Source organism: Rhodamnia argentea, chromosome 7 (genome assembly GCF_020921035.1).
Source record: "Rhodamnia argentea isolate NSW1041297 chromosome 7, ASM2092103v1, whole genome shotgun sequence".
NCBI lineage: Eukaryota > Viridiplantae > Streptophyta > Magnoliopsida > Myrtales > Myrtaceae > Rhodamnia > Rhodamnia argentea.
The window spans coordinates 7,713,301-7,731,458 of NC_063156.1; the positions used below are offsets into that span (position 1 = coordinate 7,713,301).

General features: G+C 41.4%; 2 protein-coding genes across 7 annotated transcripts; both read right to left on the reverse strand.

Moving 5' to 3' along the window:
* Nucleotides 1–203: 203 nt before the first annotated feature.
* On the reverse strand, nt 204–7,929 carry LOC115746912 (phospholipid-transporting ATPase 1-like). Of its 3 annotated transcripts, none has more exons than XM_030682885.2 (9): nt 7,374–7,929; nt 4,883–6,689; nt 3,852–4,155; nt 2,851–3,643; nt 2,575–2,698; nt 2,145–2,364; nt 1,213–1,671; nt 839–1,133; nt 204–635 (listed from the first exon to the last, which is right to left on the reverse strand). In XM_030682885.2, exons 2-8 carry the CDS (start codon nt 6,630–6,632, stop codon nt 932–934), a joined length of 3,852 nt encoding a protein of 1,283 aa, XP_030538745.2. In that variant the 5' UTR covers nt 6,633–6,689; nt 7,374–7,929; the 3' UTR covers nt 204–635; nt 839–931. The 3 variants fall into 3 exon arrangements, with proteins under 3 accessions (XP_030538745.2, XP_030538743.2, XP_030538744.2); XM_030682883.2 differs by having other exon boundaries at nt 204–663; XM_030682884.2 differs by having other exon boundaries at nt 204–688.
* Nucleotides 7,930–12,843: 4,914 nt separating this feature from the next.
* LOC115746910 (probable phosphopantothenoylcysteine decarboxylase) lies at nt 12,844–15,651 on the reverse strand. 4 transcript variants are annotated; one of them, XR_007199395.1, is made up of 4 exons: nt 15,483–15,651; nt 14,044–14,394; nt 13,166–13,759; nt 12,844–13,033 (listed from the first exon to the last, which is right to left on the reverse strand). XR_007199395.1 is itself a non-coding variant. In XM_030682878.2 (3 exons), the coding sequence occupies exons 2-3, from the start codon at nt 14,386–14,388 to the stop codon at nt 13,469–13,471; spliced, it is 636 nt and encodes a 211-aa protein (XP_030538738.1). In that variant the 5' UTR covers nt 14,389–14,394; nt 15,483–15,651; the 3' UTR covers nt 12,844–13,468. The 4 variants fall into 4 exon arrangements, 3 of the variants coding, with proteins under 3 accessions (XP_030538738.1, XP_030538739.1, XP_048139076.1); XM_030682878.2 differs by having other exon boundaries at nt 12,844–13,759; XM_030682879.2 differs by having other exon boundaries at nt 12,844–13,759; nt 14,044–14,400; nt 15,479–15,651.
* Between the last annotated feature and the right edge of the window lie 2,507 nt (nt 15,652–18,158).

An 18,158-nucleotide genomic window follows, 5' to 3' on the forward strand; every position in this document is an offset into this window, starting at 1 on the left:
TTCATCAGCAACCTAAGATCAGAAACTCTACAGCCCTGTGCATAAATCAGACGAGAACCCACTTTTGCATATCTACTAACTTTTTGCATACTTACTCCCAAAGATATGCCAAATTTTGAAACATGAAAGGGCTATCTGGGCAATGTGGGAAGTAACACTACCTGTTCATAAGGAAGGATAAGATCCAGCCTCAGGCAATACAGTTTGGCGAGAAGGAGGAGATAAATAGAACATCTCTGAGCACTTCCACACTTCTTGAAGTCTCAAAGATTCGAGCCTGTTTCCTTTTTCGGTTACTGGACCAGTTTCTTTACAAACTATTATGTACTCTCTTTTCTCGTATTCCTTCCTCTGTATTCAATGCCCGAAACAAGGACCATCGTGATACACACTACACAGGCCTAAATTTCCCCTTCCACCAAAACGGCCCAACATCTCAAGTTAACATTCATCAGTATCCCTGAGCCACTCTCTCTCAACCTCCCCCCAAACCCCCCCACCCAGAACCCCGACCTGAATCATTTTCCACGCTGCCGAACAGCTCTCCCAGTGCTAATGTCGAGTATCTTCCCTATTTGGCCAAGAAAAATGTCGCACTTCACACTTCTATGCTATAAAAAGCAGGTCTTCATTTTCTGAATACAATGAGCCGGTTCAATGGTGCTGAGAAGTGCAAATGGCAAAAGAACTGTCAACAAAGCAAGGTAAATGATTGAAATTTTCGACATAAAGACAGATGAGCACAATTTTATTTGAAGTCTCAGGCAAGCTCTAAAATATCCTCAGGCATCTCAACCAAAAAAATAAAATAAGTGCTTGAAATGTCGCACATACTTACCGTAGCTTTATTCAATGAATTTCAAGAGAGCAGTACAACAGACCAGCACAAGGGAAGCTCTTGAATTGGCTTTGTCTCCACACACAGTGCATGTCACGTGGAAGTTCGATTTCCTTTAGAAACCAAATGATCAGGCCATCTTTTTAGGATCTCAGCCTCTCTAGCTATTTGGATATCAGAAGGCCAAAAAGTTTGCCGCACCACTTTGAAAAGAAAACGAGGAAGTATCCCTATTACGATTATTAGCAAAATGGTAAGCCAATATGAAGGTGATTTTGCCAGATGATAGATGGTCCTGACAATAAGCAATAAGAAAATCAGCTAAAAGATAGAAATAAAGAAAGCATATTAAGTCACGAATATATGAGACTGACCAGTAATTCGGAAAGACTGGAATGGAATCTAAAACCACCATACAGGCATATGTAATGACGATTGATCCCCACACAGCAATATGCGTGATTGATACCCATCTTTGAATGTCCATAGCTAAGTGAATGTTGACGAGAACAACAACTGCTATGGTCCATAAACTGCCCATGCTCCATATGTCAATTGAGCTCTCACTGTATATGAACAGCGGTACGTAAAATAAAACAAGACTCTGCCATAGTGTATCAATCATGGTGATCCAGAAAAGATGCAAATTGTAAGCCTCGTGTCTATGCCCGGCACCATAAAGTTTCGGATACTGCAGAAGTGTCTTATCGCTCAAGTCCTTGTCCCAAATGCCAACTATGATCGTTGGAACTGAAGTGTATATGACAGAATAGAACACACTGCTCCAGTCTGTTAAGGCCGAAGTAGTTGAAAAGGCTGTACACAAAATATACCTGCAAACACACACCAAGAAATGAACAAACTAGAAAGATAAGACCACAGCAATACACAGGAGCTGACTAATTTTTCATAATTTAATAGCAAAAAGCTTTCAAACTCCCCCAGGCCTCTTTACAGCTCATATGCTAAAACAAATTAATGGGTAGCATAAAATGAAACTTCCACCTTTTCTCCGGTTTTACAACCAAGCACCGGTTGACCCGGCCGAACTCTTTTTCAAAAAGAGAAAAACAAGCATTTGCCAGGAAGTCTGACCCCAAAATATAGAAGTTTCATGGTTTTTTTTTTTTTTGGTCAAATAGAAGTTTCATGGTTAAAGGAGGGGAAATGGGAGGTAGAAAACCAAGTGTGCCACCTTAGGCCCCCCCATTGCATGCGCATTTGTTTAGGTCCTAGTTGAAACATATGTCAAAGCTAGCATCAAGTAAATACAGTTGGACACCCAAAACTTAACAGAAAGGCGTACCAGAAAAGCATCAAGACAAAAACAGCATTTCGGTAGAAGTTGTACAGAACGAGATAACCAATACGTTGGTAATTCCAATGACCATGCACCAGAAGTAATCTTTTTAGAAACCGAAATTGCCCCATAGCAAAATCTGACGCCATGACCGCCTGACGCCCTTCCTGACCGCATATTCCAACACCAACGTCGGCCATTTGGATCATGGATACATCATTCGCCCCTATCAAAATTCAATTTAGTTAGACAAAACCAAGGATAAATGCATGAGCTTGCTAATGTCAACTTCTGTACTTCACGTGCCCGACTGTAATCATCAACCAGCTTCTCAAATGGCCTAACCATGACTGAGAATCGAGAACTAAGGAAGTACAGCGATTGACACAAACAGCATGCACGTGCTACCAGCTGAAGTTTGAAGAAGACAGCATACCATCTCCTATAGCCAGTGTCATATCCTCGGTCCTGCTCTTAATCAAGTCAACTATCCCAGCTTTTTGCAAGGGTGCAACACGACAGCACAGGACAACACTACAAGAAGTTGCCAGCTCAAAAAGCTGTAGAAAAAACGAAAAATTAGTGATACTTCTGTAAGTGATTCTTGAACACATCCAAAACCCTCAAAGGTTAGAAAAACATATGTTGGACTAACAGTGATCCTTCATAGAAATGAATTGCAGCATATACTAAATAAAAAGCAAACACGTGCCTCTGTCTCCAAATCTTTCTCCAATATGTAAACCAAACTGTTGCCGTCAATAATGAGTGCTAGTGGTGCATTTGGTTTGACTTCTTCCTTGAAAACAGTCCAATGGGCCATCTGGGAAGACTTTGTATGAAGAGGGACCTCATGATAGTCACTTTCAGAATTATTTCCCCTTCCAAAATCTTCATTTCTTCTACTCAATGATTTCACTCCATACTTGTTTTTGGCACCAACTAAAAGATTTCTGCACTCAACCTCTGAGTTGCCATTAATTATGATTTGTTGCATGTCCATCGTCAGTAGCTTGCAAGAGAGTCCAATAGAGATTGCTGTTTCCTGCTTATCTCCAGTCAGAACCCAGACCTTGATTCCCGCTTGCCGGAGAGACTCGATGGTTTCAGGAACCCCATCTTGTAACTTGTCTTCAATTGCAGTTGCACCGAGAAGATTCAGGTTACACTCGATGAGAGCAGCTGTTTGACGAAGTTTTGCAGCTCTATCTGTCAACGAAGTGCTGGCATCTTCATACCTTAACTGCCACAGCTCAAGTTCTGAAACAGTAAGATCTCTAGCTGCAAGGACAAGTGTACGTAGGCCTTCTGATGAATACTCAATCAGATGTTTCTGAGTTTCTTGCCATATATGATCACCTCTTTCAGTATCTTGCGAAATAACACTGAACATAGAGGTGTCAGCTCCTTTCACAAGCACTTTCACTGCATTGTTGGGAAACCTTATAACCACAGACATCCTTTTGCGCACGCTATCAAACTCATGCAGTCCCAAAACATCCAACCTATTTCACAGGTGTGCAAGAAACTGCCAAAGTAAGAACAATTGTATGCTAGATCTCAATTCGTGGCAAAGAAATACTAGCAAACAAAACCCAAAAACTTCCATTCTACTACTAATCACAAAAAATAGACTATTGACTGGTTAAGCACTCAGTGAGCAAGTGCATGTGTGCTAGAGAGGAGAGAGAGAGAGAGAGAGAGGTTCTCTACCTTAGTGTCTCACCATTCACATCAATAACAATATGCCCAGATGTCCGCTCAAATAGAGTGTATCCATAGGCAGATGCAGCAGCAACTAATGCCTGCTCATCTGGAGATTCACCCTGATAATCAATTGATTCCATGTCATCATGCAGAATAGGGATCACGGTGTTGCATGCAGCTAGTGTAAGGAAAAACTCATGTGCAGCAAGCCTTTCTCCTTCAATTACTTCTTTGTGCAATAACTTCATAAGTTCAGGATCAACAGCGATTTCCGACTTGAGCTTCCACCTTTGTGTCTCTTTACCTCTCTCTACAGAAAATCATGCCAAATTGATAATATATTGGAGAAGATCATAATATAATCTTAGATAAATGTATGTGGGAAACTGTATTCTAACAAGAATATGGTGAAATACAAAGCACGTGTTCAGACAAAAGTAACCACTAAGTTGTACAGTTAACAGACTAACAGATAGCAATGGATCAAAAGATTGAAGTACCTTAAAATGTATCAGAAAGAAACACCATTTTAACTTTAAAACACACACACACACACACACGTCTTTGATTCTTTGAGCCAAAAAAAGGAAGGTCGAGACTAATCATCTGGCCTCTTACTGTAGTGTTTGGAGCAATATAAAGAAAAGGAATTGCAGATAATAAGAGCTCCAACATAACAATCATCAAGACGATATCAAATAGTGCCACAACAGCTATTATCTTTATTGTTGAATACAAGATTACGACTCTTTGACCTTATATTATAAACAAGCTCATGGTACAAATTTCAACCCTTGTCCTGCAGTAAATTCACATTACACGGTCAACAAGTAGGTCTCTTTCCTCCTAGATGGATGAAAGCATTTATCCTATACAGATTGGTTCCAAATGTATACATGACCCAAGAAGCAGCAGATTTAATCACTTGACAGAGTATAAAAGAGAATCATAGATACATGGACAACTAAGTTCAAAATGCAATAGAAGAAGAAACGCCACAATCATCGTCTGCAAAGTAGAAGAAACAGAATCTATACCTGTAATGCTGGCCTCCAGTGATGGCAAAGAACTCCCATAACTCTTACCATAGACACTTGCTTTTCGAAATTCCATCTTGTTTTCAGTCAATGTGCCAGTTTTGTCTGAGAAGATATAGCGTATCTGGCCCAAATCTTCATTTATGTTCAATGATCTACACTGGAACCTTGATCCAGAACTGCTGTCATACATATGACTGTCTCCGATCATGAAATAGGATTGGCCTAATCGAACTAATTCCATTGTAATATAAAGAGATATTGGAATCATTATCTGAAATACTATGATAGAACTGAGGAATGAAAAGAAAGTCTCCATGGGAATTCCATAATACTTGTATGTCTTCCCGTCATCTTTTCCCATTGTGAAATATCTCTTTCTGTAGAACGGCAAAGTATCAAGCTGATACTTGCGGCGTACAAGCCATAGCCCCATTCCAAGTGCCACAACCACACACATGATGAAAAGAAAAATCGACAGCCACATGGTTTCCCTGTTCATATAACTTTCTAGTTTACTCCTCTTGGAAGGGGATGCTGCACTGTTCAGCATTGCTTTTGTTTCCTGTCCAGTGTACACGACAACACCGATCACCCACTCTGTGTTCTTCAACTGACAACCTCGCAAAACAATGTTAGACTGGCTGAGAGAAAATTTATGCCCATTAAACTCCATGTTAGCTGTGAATTCATAGATGTTTCTGTTTGGTTGCTCGCAATTAATCACTCCAGAGGTGGTGCAACCTTCAAACACAGCTGAAGCAGTTTCCTGCCTTGCATATCTCGTCTTCAGGTTGGACTCGCCATCCAGATTCATTGTCTGAATGTACGCAAGGCCGCTAGGGTCACTTGTTCCCAGCAAAACCATGTCACATGGAATCGATTCATCTGAATGAATTTTCACCACCTCGCCAGCTTGTATATCTTTCCATCTTTTCAATCGAAACTGACCTCCTTGAAGCACCAGTGCTTCCCTATTATTCTCTTTCCGGTCTGACCTGTGCCTTCGCCAGTCCTCATAGCCATCCTTAACAGCCGTGACGGAAAGCACAAAGAGAAGGGGGAAAAGAGACACCGTTCTCCCGAAGACTGCAAGTGGAGGGAGTTGATTGAGAGCAGCAATGGCAAGGAAATATAGGTATGCAATGCGATGGAATTGAATGAAGAGATTCTTAGGCAAAAAAGTGATAACAGTATATCTGCTAGTTCGGATTTCATTGTCAGAGAACTCATAGTTGTCATTTGTCCTCCTTGGATCATTGATATAAATCAATCTGGGATTTTCTTCATGAAACAGGTCCTCTTCAAACTGCGAACTTATGTGACGTACTCTTTCAGCCTTATTCCTCTTGTTCTGAGCCACTGAGGAGGCCCCTGAAATTTCAAAAGCGGCGAAGCTGTTGTTGTTAGATCTGGGCAGCTCCATTGAACCCCACGCTACCTGCCGTTTCCTTCCCTGCGTGGGGCATTCCAATGGAAACCGCTGGTGATAGTGCAAGTCAGCTGAATAAAACTGCTTCTTCGCTGCAGGCCTATATGTTTGTGCGAGTGGTTGATCAGGAAAGATGTCTGAAGGAGATGAGTCTCCTTCTTCGCTTGTCAAGTTGCTCTGTTTGTCATCTAGAGTAGACGATGAGAACGAAGCATCCCGGCAGAGACATCCAAAGGAGCCTATACTCTTATTAAGCTTAGAAGATTGTGCCACCGATGGAGGATCTGAGGATGACAGCAGTGGCAGGCCAGAAGTCATAAATAACAATCCTCCAACGACCACATTGGAGAACCGGATGCATGAACGGCTGGACTCCTACAAAATTCAGGAAAAAGAAGGTAAAGCACCACATTGCAGAGCATTTCCATCCGCAGAGAAACCAATGTTAGACCAACACAGCAGGGATTCACAGCTTAAAACGTGAAGATCCATCATTTAAACTCTCTCTTATTCTCTTCAAATCAATCAGGATCATCCCAACATCTGATATTTCATTACACCAACACCATTCAAACTAAAAATATGGCAATTGCAAAAACCAATGACATGCAGACGCTGAGTATAAAAGCAATTACCGCCCAAATTTCATACCCAGAAGGCCCCCGCACGCTTCTAGCAGATTAAGCCCTTCTCAACTTTTCTTTCTAAACAAGATAAATTACAAGCTCAATTGCGGACAAAAAGAGCCTCTTCCCGAGTTCATTTACAAGCAGAAGCCTGAAAATGCAGAAGCCCGCAGAAGCCCACAGATGCCCAATAATTCCAAAAAGAAAACCACCCCATTCGCTTGAATGTCGACAAAATTCACACGGACGCGAACGAGGGGGCAAACTGCCAAAAACCGCAAACAAAGACCGACAGAAAAAGGGAAAAAATAAAAAAACCAAAATGCACCTCCCCCCAAAAGTAAAAACCCTAGTCCGCGATCCAATAAAGCTATGCGTCCGAATCCTGCAGCTAAATGATTCGTCAAAGAAACGCAATTTATGAAACACGAACCTCAGCGGGATGGAGAAAGCGAGGCGGGGAGAGCAAGCTCTATCGCCTCGGGGGAAGCGAAACGGGAAGCGAGGGGGCCAGCAGCTGACGGAGCCTCGTCTGGCAATGCGACCCAATTCAAATCAATGCACTGAATACGACGAAATCATGGCCAAATGTCAGGGCACGGAGAGACGGAGAGAGGAGACAGAGAGAGAACAGATCGCAGATCTGGAGGTTCTCCCGTGCAAGTTCTCTCCTTTTTTTTGTTCTTTTTGGACGAAGCAGAGAGCGTTTACTGCGCCTGAATCATTAGGATCAGATCAGCCTTCCCTCTGGCTTTTCCCCTCTGCGCGCTACGGCCAAAAAACAAGAGAACGCAGAGAGAGAGAGAAACGGACAAAAACTCGTGCGAGTTAACGAAGCACGGAGAGGTGAAAGGGAATGGGGCTAGGGCTTAGGGCTCCGCACAGAGAGAGAGAGAGAGAGAGAGCGAGGGGTAGAGAGAGAAAGCTCCGAAGGAGAGGGAGGGAGAGAGATTGCGTCTGTGTGTTTTGGGTGTCACGAAAGGCGTGACCGTCGGAGGAAGACAGACAAGGACGAGTGGTGTACCATCAATTTTGGCTTTTGCCCGCAAAAACGATTTATTATTATCATTTATCTTTTTTTTTTAAATCATTTATAATTATTTCTTTATCCTTTTGTGTTTTGCGTCGAACTTGATAATTTGATTTGTCGAGCTAAATAAATTAGCTTTAGCTAATTAAATTAAGCTTGTTGCTGGAAAATCCTCGTAATTCCAAAAATAACGTTGTCCATGAATATATTAAATATAGTTCTAATAGACCATAATAATAATATATACTAATAATAACAACAACAACAACAATAACGTAATTACTTTTTTTCCGATAGAAATCGACGACACATAACAATTAAGGAATGAAATTTTGGTGTGCAGATAAAATTCATCATACGTATACGATCCTCTATGAAGTCGCGTGTAGATAATTATTGATTTGCGTATTACTTGATTGGCAAAAGGCTGTGATGTGTGTTATTCGCGTGTATATTGAATCATGTTATCTTTTGAGGACTAAACACAACCTAATAATTCACTAGTAATGAAGGCCTGCGATTGTTTTGTCAACCCTTTTCTGAACTGTCATTTCATTCGATATTGGACAAGAGATAAAAACCTCACATGTATACATCCATCATCAATTGCCACATATCATTCAACTCGACAATTTAAATGAATAAATTATCGGAACCAACGAAATGTAAATTTTTCACGGGTATACAAATTCAACATTTTTCGTAGTATTAGCCTAAGTTATTAATTAAATTGCATATGATTTTCGACTAGAATTTGTGTTGGGTTTTAGAAAAAAGGTGAGAATATTAAGCACATCAAATAAGGGTTAAGTACGGTTTAGAATTCTAAAGATTACTACTTGTGCGATTTGGTCCTTTAGGGCACGCGTGACAACACTACTGCTATAGAAGTCAACTTCTAGTTAGAAGTTAATTTTTTTTACTTTTGTTTCTGAGTAAAAGTCGATTTTTCTATTTTTGGAAAGAAGTAGATTTTTTTAATTTTTTCAAGTGGCTCCAAAATTACTTCCGGAGCAAAAAAAGGCTTCAAAGTCAATTAGATTTCTACTACATAAGTTGCGTTACCAAACGGATTTCTACTCGAAAATCATTTCTAAAAAAGAAATTCTACTCTAGAAGTATTATTATACACGACCTTAACTTTTGTGTTCGCTGCTGTCCTTTACACAATACTTTGCTTGTGCATTCCATTTTTCCGCCATTGACCGTTCATCTAACACCATCAAATTGCAGGATCTAAGAACATATTGTGGAAGTGGCGCCGCAACAATGATTAAAGGGTGTGTTTGTTTGAATGAAAGTATTTTAGAGAATTCATTTTCCGTACTTTCGGCCGTTTTGTTCGCCGAAATGAAATCGAAAATACTTTTCACTCAACAAAAATATTTATGCATAAAATCAGTAAAGTGAATTCCCTAATCTAAAGAGATAAAAACACTTTATGGAATCGTTCCTTTTGAATTTTTTAATATTTTATTTTGATATTTTAGCTTCGTTAGTTTTACAAAAAATAATTTCCAAAAGATGTTTTTCGGATTTTTCAACGTTGGTTTCATGGAAGGTAAATGAGTCAAAGAAAACATTTTTCTCTAATGGAAAAACACATTCAAAAGTGGCGAAAATGATTTCATCTTTTTGAAAAGAAGAAAACATTTCCCTTACCTTTTCTCCCTCCACTCCTTCATGTTTATTTTATCTTTAATTATTTTTTATTTTATTTTCTTCTCTTTTCTTTCTTCTTATTTTTAGATTTTTATTTTATTTTTTAATAATTTTTATTTTATTTTCTAAAAAAAATTCCTTTCTTTTTTTTTCCTCTATCGCCCGCCGGCCTTGCCCGAGGCCAAGCATCACCGGACCTGGCGAGGCAAGGCCTCACTTGAGGCCGGCAAGGCAAGCCTCGACCTCGCCCGAGACCGACATGCTCGAGCCTCGCCGACGGCCGGTTGCTAATCGTTGGCCATTGACATGGTCAACGACCAGCCGAAGAAGTAGGGGAGATAAAAAAAAAAAAAAAAATGAAAAATATAAATAATTAAATTTTTGTTTAAAAAATAAAAAATAAAAAATTATTATTAAAAATTATCAATTAGAGTCCACGGAGGAAATTGATTTTTCTTACCGAACAATGAAAAATATTTTCCAATTTATTTTCACGTTTTAGACAAACACTAGAAACTATTATCATTTTTCTTGGAAAATGAATTTTTTAAAAACATTTTCCAAAAACGAAAGCCATTTTCCAAGAAATTGTTCATTTTCATCTAAATGAATGGAGCCTTTATTATATTTTCTTTTTATTTTTCTTTCATTAGGTTGGTTGTCGGGTCTCGACAATGGTCAATGACCGGCCACAAGCGCGAGCCGGCCAACTCGAGCCTCGCTGGCCCACGCCTGTGGTGATCCAAGCTCGCTTGAGGTTTGTGAACTTGAGGAGGAAGAAGAAAGAAATAAAAGAACGAAATAAAAATATTTTAAATTTTTGATTTTTTTCCTCAAGTAAATCACAAGTTGAAATCGTTTTCCAGATGAGATCCAGACACTAAAAATTGTTTTCGGTCACATATTACTAAACATAGAAAAACTAATCATTTTTCTGAAAAAAAAAATTATCGAAAAGAATTTTTCTTTTTCGTAAAATAAAAGCACCCTAAAGGAAAAATAAAATAAAAGGAAGAGAACAGGTAGCATCCTGGCGAGGGTGCTGCGCAACAACCTCACCGACGGTGCTGCCAATGGTCGCAAGGGAGAAAATTTTGAGAAGGTGGAAGAGCACGACATCTCTATCCACGTAAGTCGATCATTGTGTAAACACTATCTTTTTTAAAGGAATCGCAAGTACCGGTGCGTCGTCTTGCAAGAGCGTCATGCTCCGTCACGAGCTCACCCAAAAACCTCTCGTAAAGGAAAATTCACATTGAACAAATTAAAATCTGAAAGACGATATTGCATACTCAAGATAAAGTTCATGGACTATATTGAATAAATAAAAAATTCATAGACGATATTTCATATTGAACCAACGACCATTTGCAGTAGTTTTCCCCTGTAAAAGGTTCCATCTTTCATAATGCCGAGTGCAAACAAGCTCACGGGTGCGTCTCTCGTTCATTTTATTGTTAGCTTTTTTTTTTTATTCACAAAATTATGAGATTTCCAAATGCAATGCATTTGAGCACCAAGGTCGACTTGAACAAAGTGTTTCTTTTTTTTTTTTTGCAACAACCTTTGTTCTTTTTTTTTCTTTCTCTGTAATTTTTTTCTTCCCTTCCTTCTTTCTCCCGTCTACCGTCGAGCCTCGACGACCGGCCAAAAACTAGGCCTCGCCGGCCTCTATTGTAACTCGCCCTCGCCGGCTACTGGCGAGGCTCGGCGAGGGCGAGCCTTTCCTAGGGCGTGCCCCATTAAATAACCGACGTTCAAATTAGTGATTTTCGATCAAAATTTATCGAGTTGATTCAATTAACAAAATGTGAAAAAATTTACGACGGTTTAAGATCTTTTTTTTTTTCCTGTTGCATCCTGTAAACAGTCGCGAACGAGTTTGCAAGTCGATGAAAGCAATCTTAAAACATAGAAAAAGGGTGTTTAACCAGATAATGCTCAACGTTATAACAATATCTGCATGAAACACCTTTTTTTTTTTTCTATTTTATTTATCTTTTCCTTATTGCATTTTTTATGTATAAAAAGAATAGTGATCGCAACGTCGCTCAAGGTGAGGAACAGATAATAGTGGTGGCAACGTCGCTCGAGGTGAGGAACAGAGACCCGTCGGGGCTTTGGAATGTCACTGTCGCCGTAAGAAGCTGGTTTGGAAAATCTGAGGACCTGACATTGAAATCCTGCCAATCACCCAAAAATTTAATGCCCAAGCTGAAGTTTTCATTTTCAACTCATCGATAGAAGTGATTAGTCAATAAGATATATTTCCTATATGGATAACAATTTATACTTGAATTTTTCCATGGACGATAGAAATGATCATTTTCAAATAAACACTTTTCAAACTATTTATTTGAGCATTAAAATCATATTCTATAACGACCCAAAGAATGACGAAAGTAGAATATTTTATGTTCCTTGATAAGAAGAGAAATAGAAGGTCAAACCAGAGCGGAGGATCGTAAAACATTTCGATGCCAAAACTCGAGTGTATTACTTGATAAGAAACATTTAGGACTTCCGGCTTATTCATCCCTCACAGTATTGATGTTCTACTTCGTTTGTTTCTTGACAAGCGAATTATTTGAAAAATATTTTTCCTAAAAATTGAACGCTTTGAAAAATGAACGAGAGAAAAAAAATTTCATTGTTAACGAAAATGCTTCGACATAAAATGTTAACGATAATGAAAACATCTTTATTGGCAATTATTTCAAGTGATGAGAGCTGTCATTTTTAAGAAAATATTTTTCAAATCAGTCGATTTTCACGAAACAAATAAAGCCTTAATATCTTTCAAAAAATTGCAAAATTAGGGAAATTCGACCGCCGGTAAATATATTTAGGAGACCAGTCTCGCCTTCAATGTGAATTGTTGGATAAAAAGGCACGCACACAGAAACGGGAATCGTCATATCTGCTTTGCGAAACTTGTTTTCTATCAGAAGTTACTGGTGTAAAAAGGAAAGTTACCGAGGCAAAGGTGACCAAACTTATATCTGAATATGAAAAGTTACGAGGAGACAAAAACAAAAAACAAAACTAATACATAGTTGCAAAACTTTACAAAGAGAGATTGATCACGTTTTTAGGATGCCAACCCCATAAACATAGTTGCACAAGCAGATAACATAAGAAGATTGAATGACCTCTCCTGTTTAGGATGACCAACCTAGTCCAATATTTACAGACATGTTTTTTTTTTTTGTTGAGAAAGTGGTCAACCTTAGGTGAATTTACATGGAGGAGGAATGCTGAAGTGAAAAAAGAAACAAAGGAGATCATCAGAATAGCAAGTAAAGTAGAAAGTAAGAAACATACAAGCTGGTAACTTTAAGAGAATCTTCCCCAACAGATGTAGCGGGCGCTGATTCACCGGGACCCGAAGTTTCATTTCGCTGTAACCAGAGTCGTTCTCGATGACATCATAATCTATCAAGCAGTAATGACATTTAATATTCTTTTCTTATCCGAGTCGAAGATGGAGATAGCAAAACAGATAAGGAAAGCTGAAAAGTATTGCGCTCTACCTATTGTGTGCGCACTCCGCATGTAAGGATCGAGAGATCAGCAAATGTTTGGGAAGATGAACTTCATTCGGATTACTAAGAGCAGCACCCAATGATGCCACACCAACTCAAAGTTTGTACAATAGATGCTTGAATTACATAGGTGATTAGTAGCACTAGATAACCAAACCAAAAATTTGGCCCAGTGATTAGGTAAACCTCTGTCTTTGAATCGGCATCATCCTGCTAGTTAAAAATATATGAAAAACATAGTGCGAGAATGGCCACCGGATTAGATCACTTCTAAAATCATACAAATGCTTCCTAAAAGTTACTACTGCCTGCTTGAACTCGAGACTCATAGAAAAGTCTCACGGTTGAGTAGATGTGCGAAGGTTCGGCCATTGCCCCATTTCCGTAGTCACCACAAGCCAGCCTCTTTGATACAGGAGGAATCAGAGATATTCCGAGCTCATCAACTGTCATAAGATGCCGCTCGGTGAACGGGTTATTCCACATGAGAGTGTTCATAGCTGGTGCGACAAAGAGGGGCTTGGCGTAGTCCCATGCTCGTACTATGCATGTTAGCAGATTGTCGCACAAGCCTCCTGCAATCTACAATGACACGGCACAAAGAACTAACAGATCAAAATCTTTCTCCATAACCAAAGGAAGGAAAATTAAATGAACAAAGAGAAATTGAATTGACTTCAATATGAATCTGCGATGACCACAAAATCAAAATCTTGTTATAGGATAAAAAAATTTATGCCCTCTCCAGATGACCCAACAGTACATTGAAGTACATAACTTCAGACACTAACCAAGAAATAACTCCATGAACCAAGTATCTAGTACGAAACAACAAGAAGAATATCCAGATTGCTCGTATGCTTTACCTTGCCCAGCGTATTCGCCGATAGTGGAGCAATGATCATGATATCGGCCCATCGGCGCAGCTCAATATGAAGGACGCTGTCCCCTAATTTATTCCAACTTGACCACTCATCCTCGTCAGTGTAAAGTACCACATCCCTGGGCAGTGATGCTCTATCAATGAAATGTAAAGAAGCCCTAGTGGCAACTGCTTTCACTTCGGCCCACTCGGAGAAACAATGACAGAGGTTCCCAAACTTGATTGCGGCCACGCTTCCACTAGCGGCCAGCAATATCCGCGGTTTCCTTGGAGCACCATTGGTTGGTACTGGCCCTCTTTCAATACCTGCAGTTTCAGCCGATGCCATCCACACCTACCGATCGAAAAGGAAAAGCAGGAACATCATCAGAAACAGTCTGTAAAGTTTGCCCAACAAGTCAGTTAAAATTAAGATCTCAACGCTAATCGATCAACACATCTAAGCAAGCAAATTCCAACCGTGAGACATAAGAAAAACAGCACCTTTTCCTAACAAGAACTAATTCTCGAAAAAGGGCTTGCAGAGAAATAATGACAACTCAAAGCAGCACCGAGTCTCTGGTTCCCCATTCTACAAATCAAACATATTCTACATAGTGATCATGATAACTATACGAGATTCTCGATATGAACCGCACCACTAGTGCCAAGTTCATGGTATGCAATTCGAATCTCAAACTGAAGTATTATGAATTCGCGGTAAGCCCGTGCCCACAATCAAGCAGATGTAAATCCACCTTACTCAATCAGCAAAGGTCTCATCCAGTAAAATTACGACTAGACACCCATCAACCCTTTCACATTCTCGGACAAACAATCCCGAAACCTCGCCATTGGTAGATGCCACTCCCACTCCCACTCCCACTTTCTGCTTTACGTGGCACCAAAGCGAACGCGGCCTGTAAATGGCACCACCCGTCAAGGCGGGCCATGTTACCATTTTCCCTCATTCAAATCCCAAACGCTAGCTAACGATATCCTCCTCCAATTACAACGCCCACGCGAAGCAAAAACTTCCATAATTCCTCCTCAACAGTTGATTAAACTCAACTAAACGCCGGAAAAAGATCGATTCAATTCCATTTCCGTTCACCAGTCAACTCCCACGAACAAGTATTTAGACGTCGCAAAAGAATTAGAAGAAGAAGCAGCAGCAGCAGCAGCACAACCTCTTCGTCCTTCGGGTACTTCAAAAGTCCTAGAACACGCTAGACGAAAGACACGCGAAACCGGAACCGGCCAAAGTGAAAAAAAGCATAGCCACTCCACGCCCAAACGCCTGGAACTCGGAGATCGAGATGTGGGCTCGGGCTCAAACGCGAGCTAGGGCTTTTACGCAAGTGGAAATGCGCGTAATTTGAGAGACGAGGATCGCGAGCTACTGCTACCTGATCACACAGAAAAAAGCAAGACTTTGCTTACCAAACAGAGAGTCGCTGGCGACGAGAAGACAGAGACCCCCAGATCCGCGCGGTTGGCTCGCGCTGACTGACGGCGGACCAGGGCTCGTGCGAACCGCCGGGAGGTTGAAGAACCGGTCTGCTTGGCAATCGTTTGCTCCTGCGCGGTCTCCGGGTTCGGGGGTCAAAGAATTTGGGGAAAATTCCAATTAAGGGCATCAAGTGGCCTGATTTTTTGAAAAAAGTGCTTAAAGTGAACTTCGTTTCGAAGAAGGCGCTGAAGTGCTTCTTTTATTTCAAAAAAGGACCTGGTCAAAGGGTATTTCTGTCTTTTACTCTTTTTTACAATTTTATCTTTTTTTTTTCTGCTTTCCTTTTCTTTTCATTTTTCCTTTCCTTTTTTTCTTTTTCCCCTCCCCTCCCCTCACCCAGCCACGGTCCACCATTGACGTCCACCTGTAATCCTCCCAAAAAGAAGAGCATGGCTCGAGACAACACCCTCCTCTGGGGAAGGGACTGTGCCGAGGCCTTTGAAGATATCCCGGCAAGTGAGGAACAGATCCTAGAGGGCCATCGGGAACGGCACAACGCGATGTCGCTTGATCCTCCTGGTGCACCTCTTCCTCCCGATAACCCCATTGATATACCCAACCCTGCTATGATTCACGTGCCCGACCAACGTCCCGTTCATGCCCCGATCCACCAACCTCACCCCTATCCTCATTCGAAACTCGTTTCCAATCACTACCTACCTCTCTCGGAAGCAATGTCGCGAGCTGGTCAAGAGCAATCGCGAGAGGTTCTAGAAACCTCGATTTTCATCTCGATGCTTCAACTCCAGCCGAGATTTTTGCCACGTCGATCAGCTGCGAACACTATTACGAATTGTTCAACGATATAAGGGACTAAAGAACCGTGTTGAGTCGAACCAAAAACCAAAGTGATAACTTCGTTAAAACACGTGGACCCACAACGTTGAAGACGACCCAGTTGCTCAAGCGAACGTACGTGGAGCCTCGTCTTGTGACGACGATCAATGGGTAGGCAACGAATCGGATGGAGGAGGAAAGAGTAAGCGAAAAAAAAAAATAGAGGTAAGCTTTGAGATGAGATGGAAGTTGGGGAGAGAGAGAGAGAGGTGGTGGGAAGTAAACAGTAAGAGGAATAAGATAGATATACAGGCGCTGCAGGGGAGAGGAAAACCGGGGGCCATCTCGGGTGGGCGCGTAGTCCTCCACACGCGACGATCACCTTCCTCCTCCACCCTCCCATGTGTGCGTCGTCCTCCTACTCCCCTTGCTCCTCCCGGTTCAGCGCTTTGAGCAAAGCATGCGAGGCCCCGCAGATCGGGTAGTACACCACCGGCATCGACAAAGGACATGACCACGCGCACGAGCACGAGCACGAGCATGGCCATCACAATCTTGAGAAGCGGCTTCTCCGCCAGAGCGTGAGCTCGCTGTGGCCCATCTTTGTCGTAGGCGTTGCGGTGGATGTACGCAACAAACCGCTTCTTGAGCTCGGCCGGGTTCTCCGGCGTCGGCCTCCGGCTACGGCTTGAGGAGGGGACGGTCATCCTTGTCGGCAGGGCGGTGGGGGACAGGTCTTTGAGCTCGCTTTTCATGGTGGAGGGGAAATTCTGCTGGCGTTGCGGGGGGCGTTTCCATGAAATCGGAGCACCGGTGGCAGCGGTGCACTATGGAGGAGGAAGAGAGGAGTGCTTCATCAATGGTGGACCGTGGCTGGGAGAGTGGAGGGGAGGGGAAAAAGAAAAAAGGGAAAGGAAAAAATGAAAAGAAAAGGAAAGCAGAAAAAAAAGAAGATAAAATTGTAAAAAAGAGTAAAAGACATAAACACCCTTCGGCCGGGCCCTTTTTTGAAACAAAAAGAACACTTTAGGCCCTTATTCGAAACAAAGTCCAATTTAAGCCCTTTTTTGAAAAAATCAGGCCACTTGAGGCCCTTAATTGGAATTTTCCCAAGAATTTGGAAGGTGGATATATATATTATATATTTTGGGGGTGTCAGAAGAGAGAGAATTTAAATATGAGCCTCTTATATTTCTAAAAAAGAAATAATCAATAAAATGTTAAGAAATGAAGTCCATGGCTTACTTATGTTATTTTGTGAGCCTTATTTTTTCAAATAAGAGCTTAAAGTAGATATTATTTTAAATAAAGGCTTGAAATATTTAAATTATCTCAAAAAAGAACCTGGCTAACGAACATTTTCGTCTTTTGCTCCTTTGCCTTTCTTTTTTGTTTTACCTTTTTTCTGTTTTTTTCCTTTCATTTTTCTTTTTCCTCTCTCCTCCCCTAGCCATCGTCGGCCTCGGCCTTGGGCTCGGGCTCGGGCCGGGGCAACCCTAGCGCGATGCCTAGCTTGGCCTCCGCTTGCGTCGGTTATGGGCCAATTGTCATCCTCAACGGCCTATGTACCTGGCCGTCGTGACTTTGACCCAGACCTTGATGGCCACTCGATTTTCAAGTCAAAGGCCATGATCTGACCAATGCTCAAGGAGGGAGCCAGAGAGTCCGCCGCCCCCGATCTCTCCGTCTCCGTTTCTTATGTCCCTGACGGGTGTCTAGCCCGCGTCTTCCAATTCCTAGGCTTCGATGATCGAAGCTGGTGCTCCCTCGTGTGCCATCGTTGGCTCACGATCGAAGGTCAGAGTTGCCACAGGCACGCTCTCAATGCT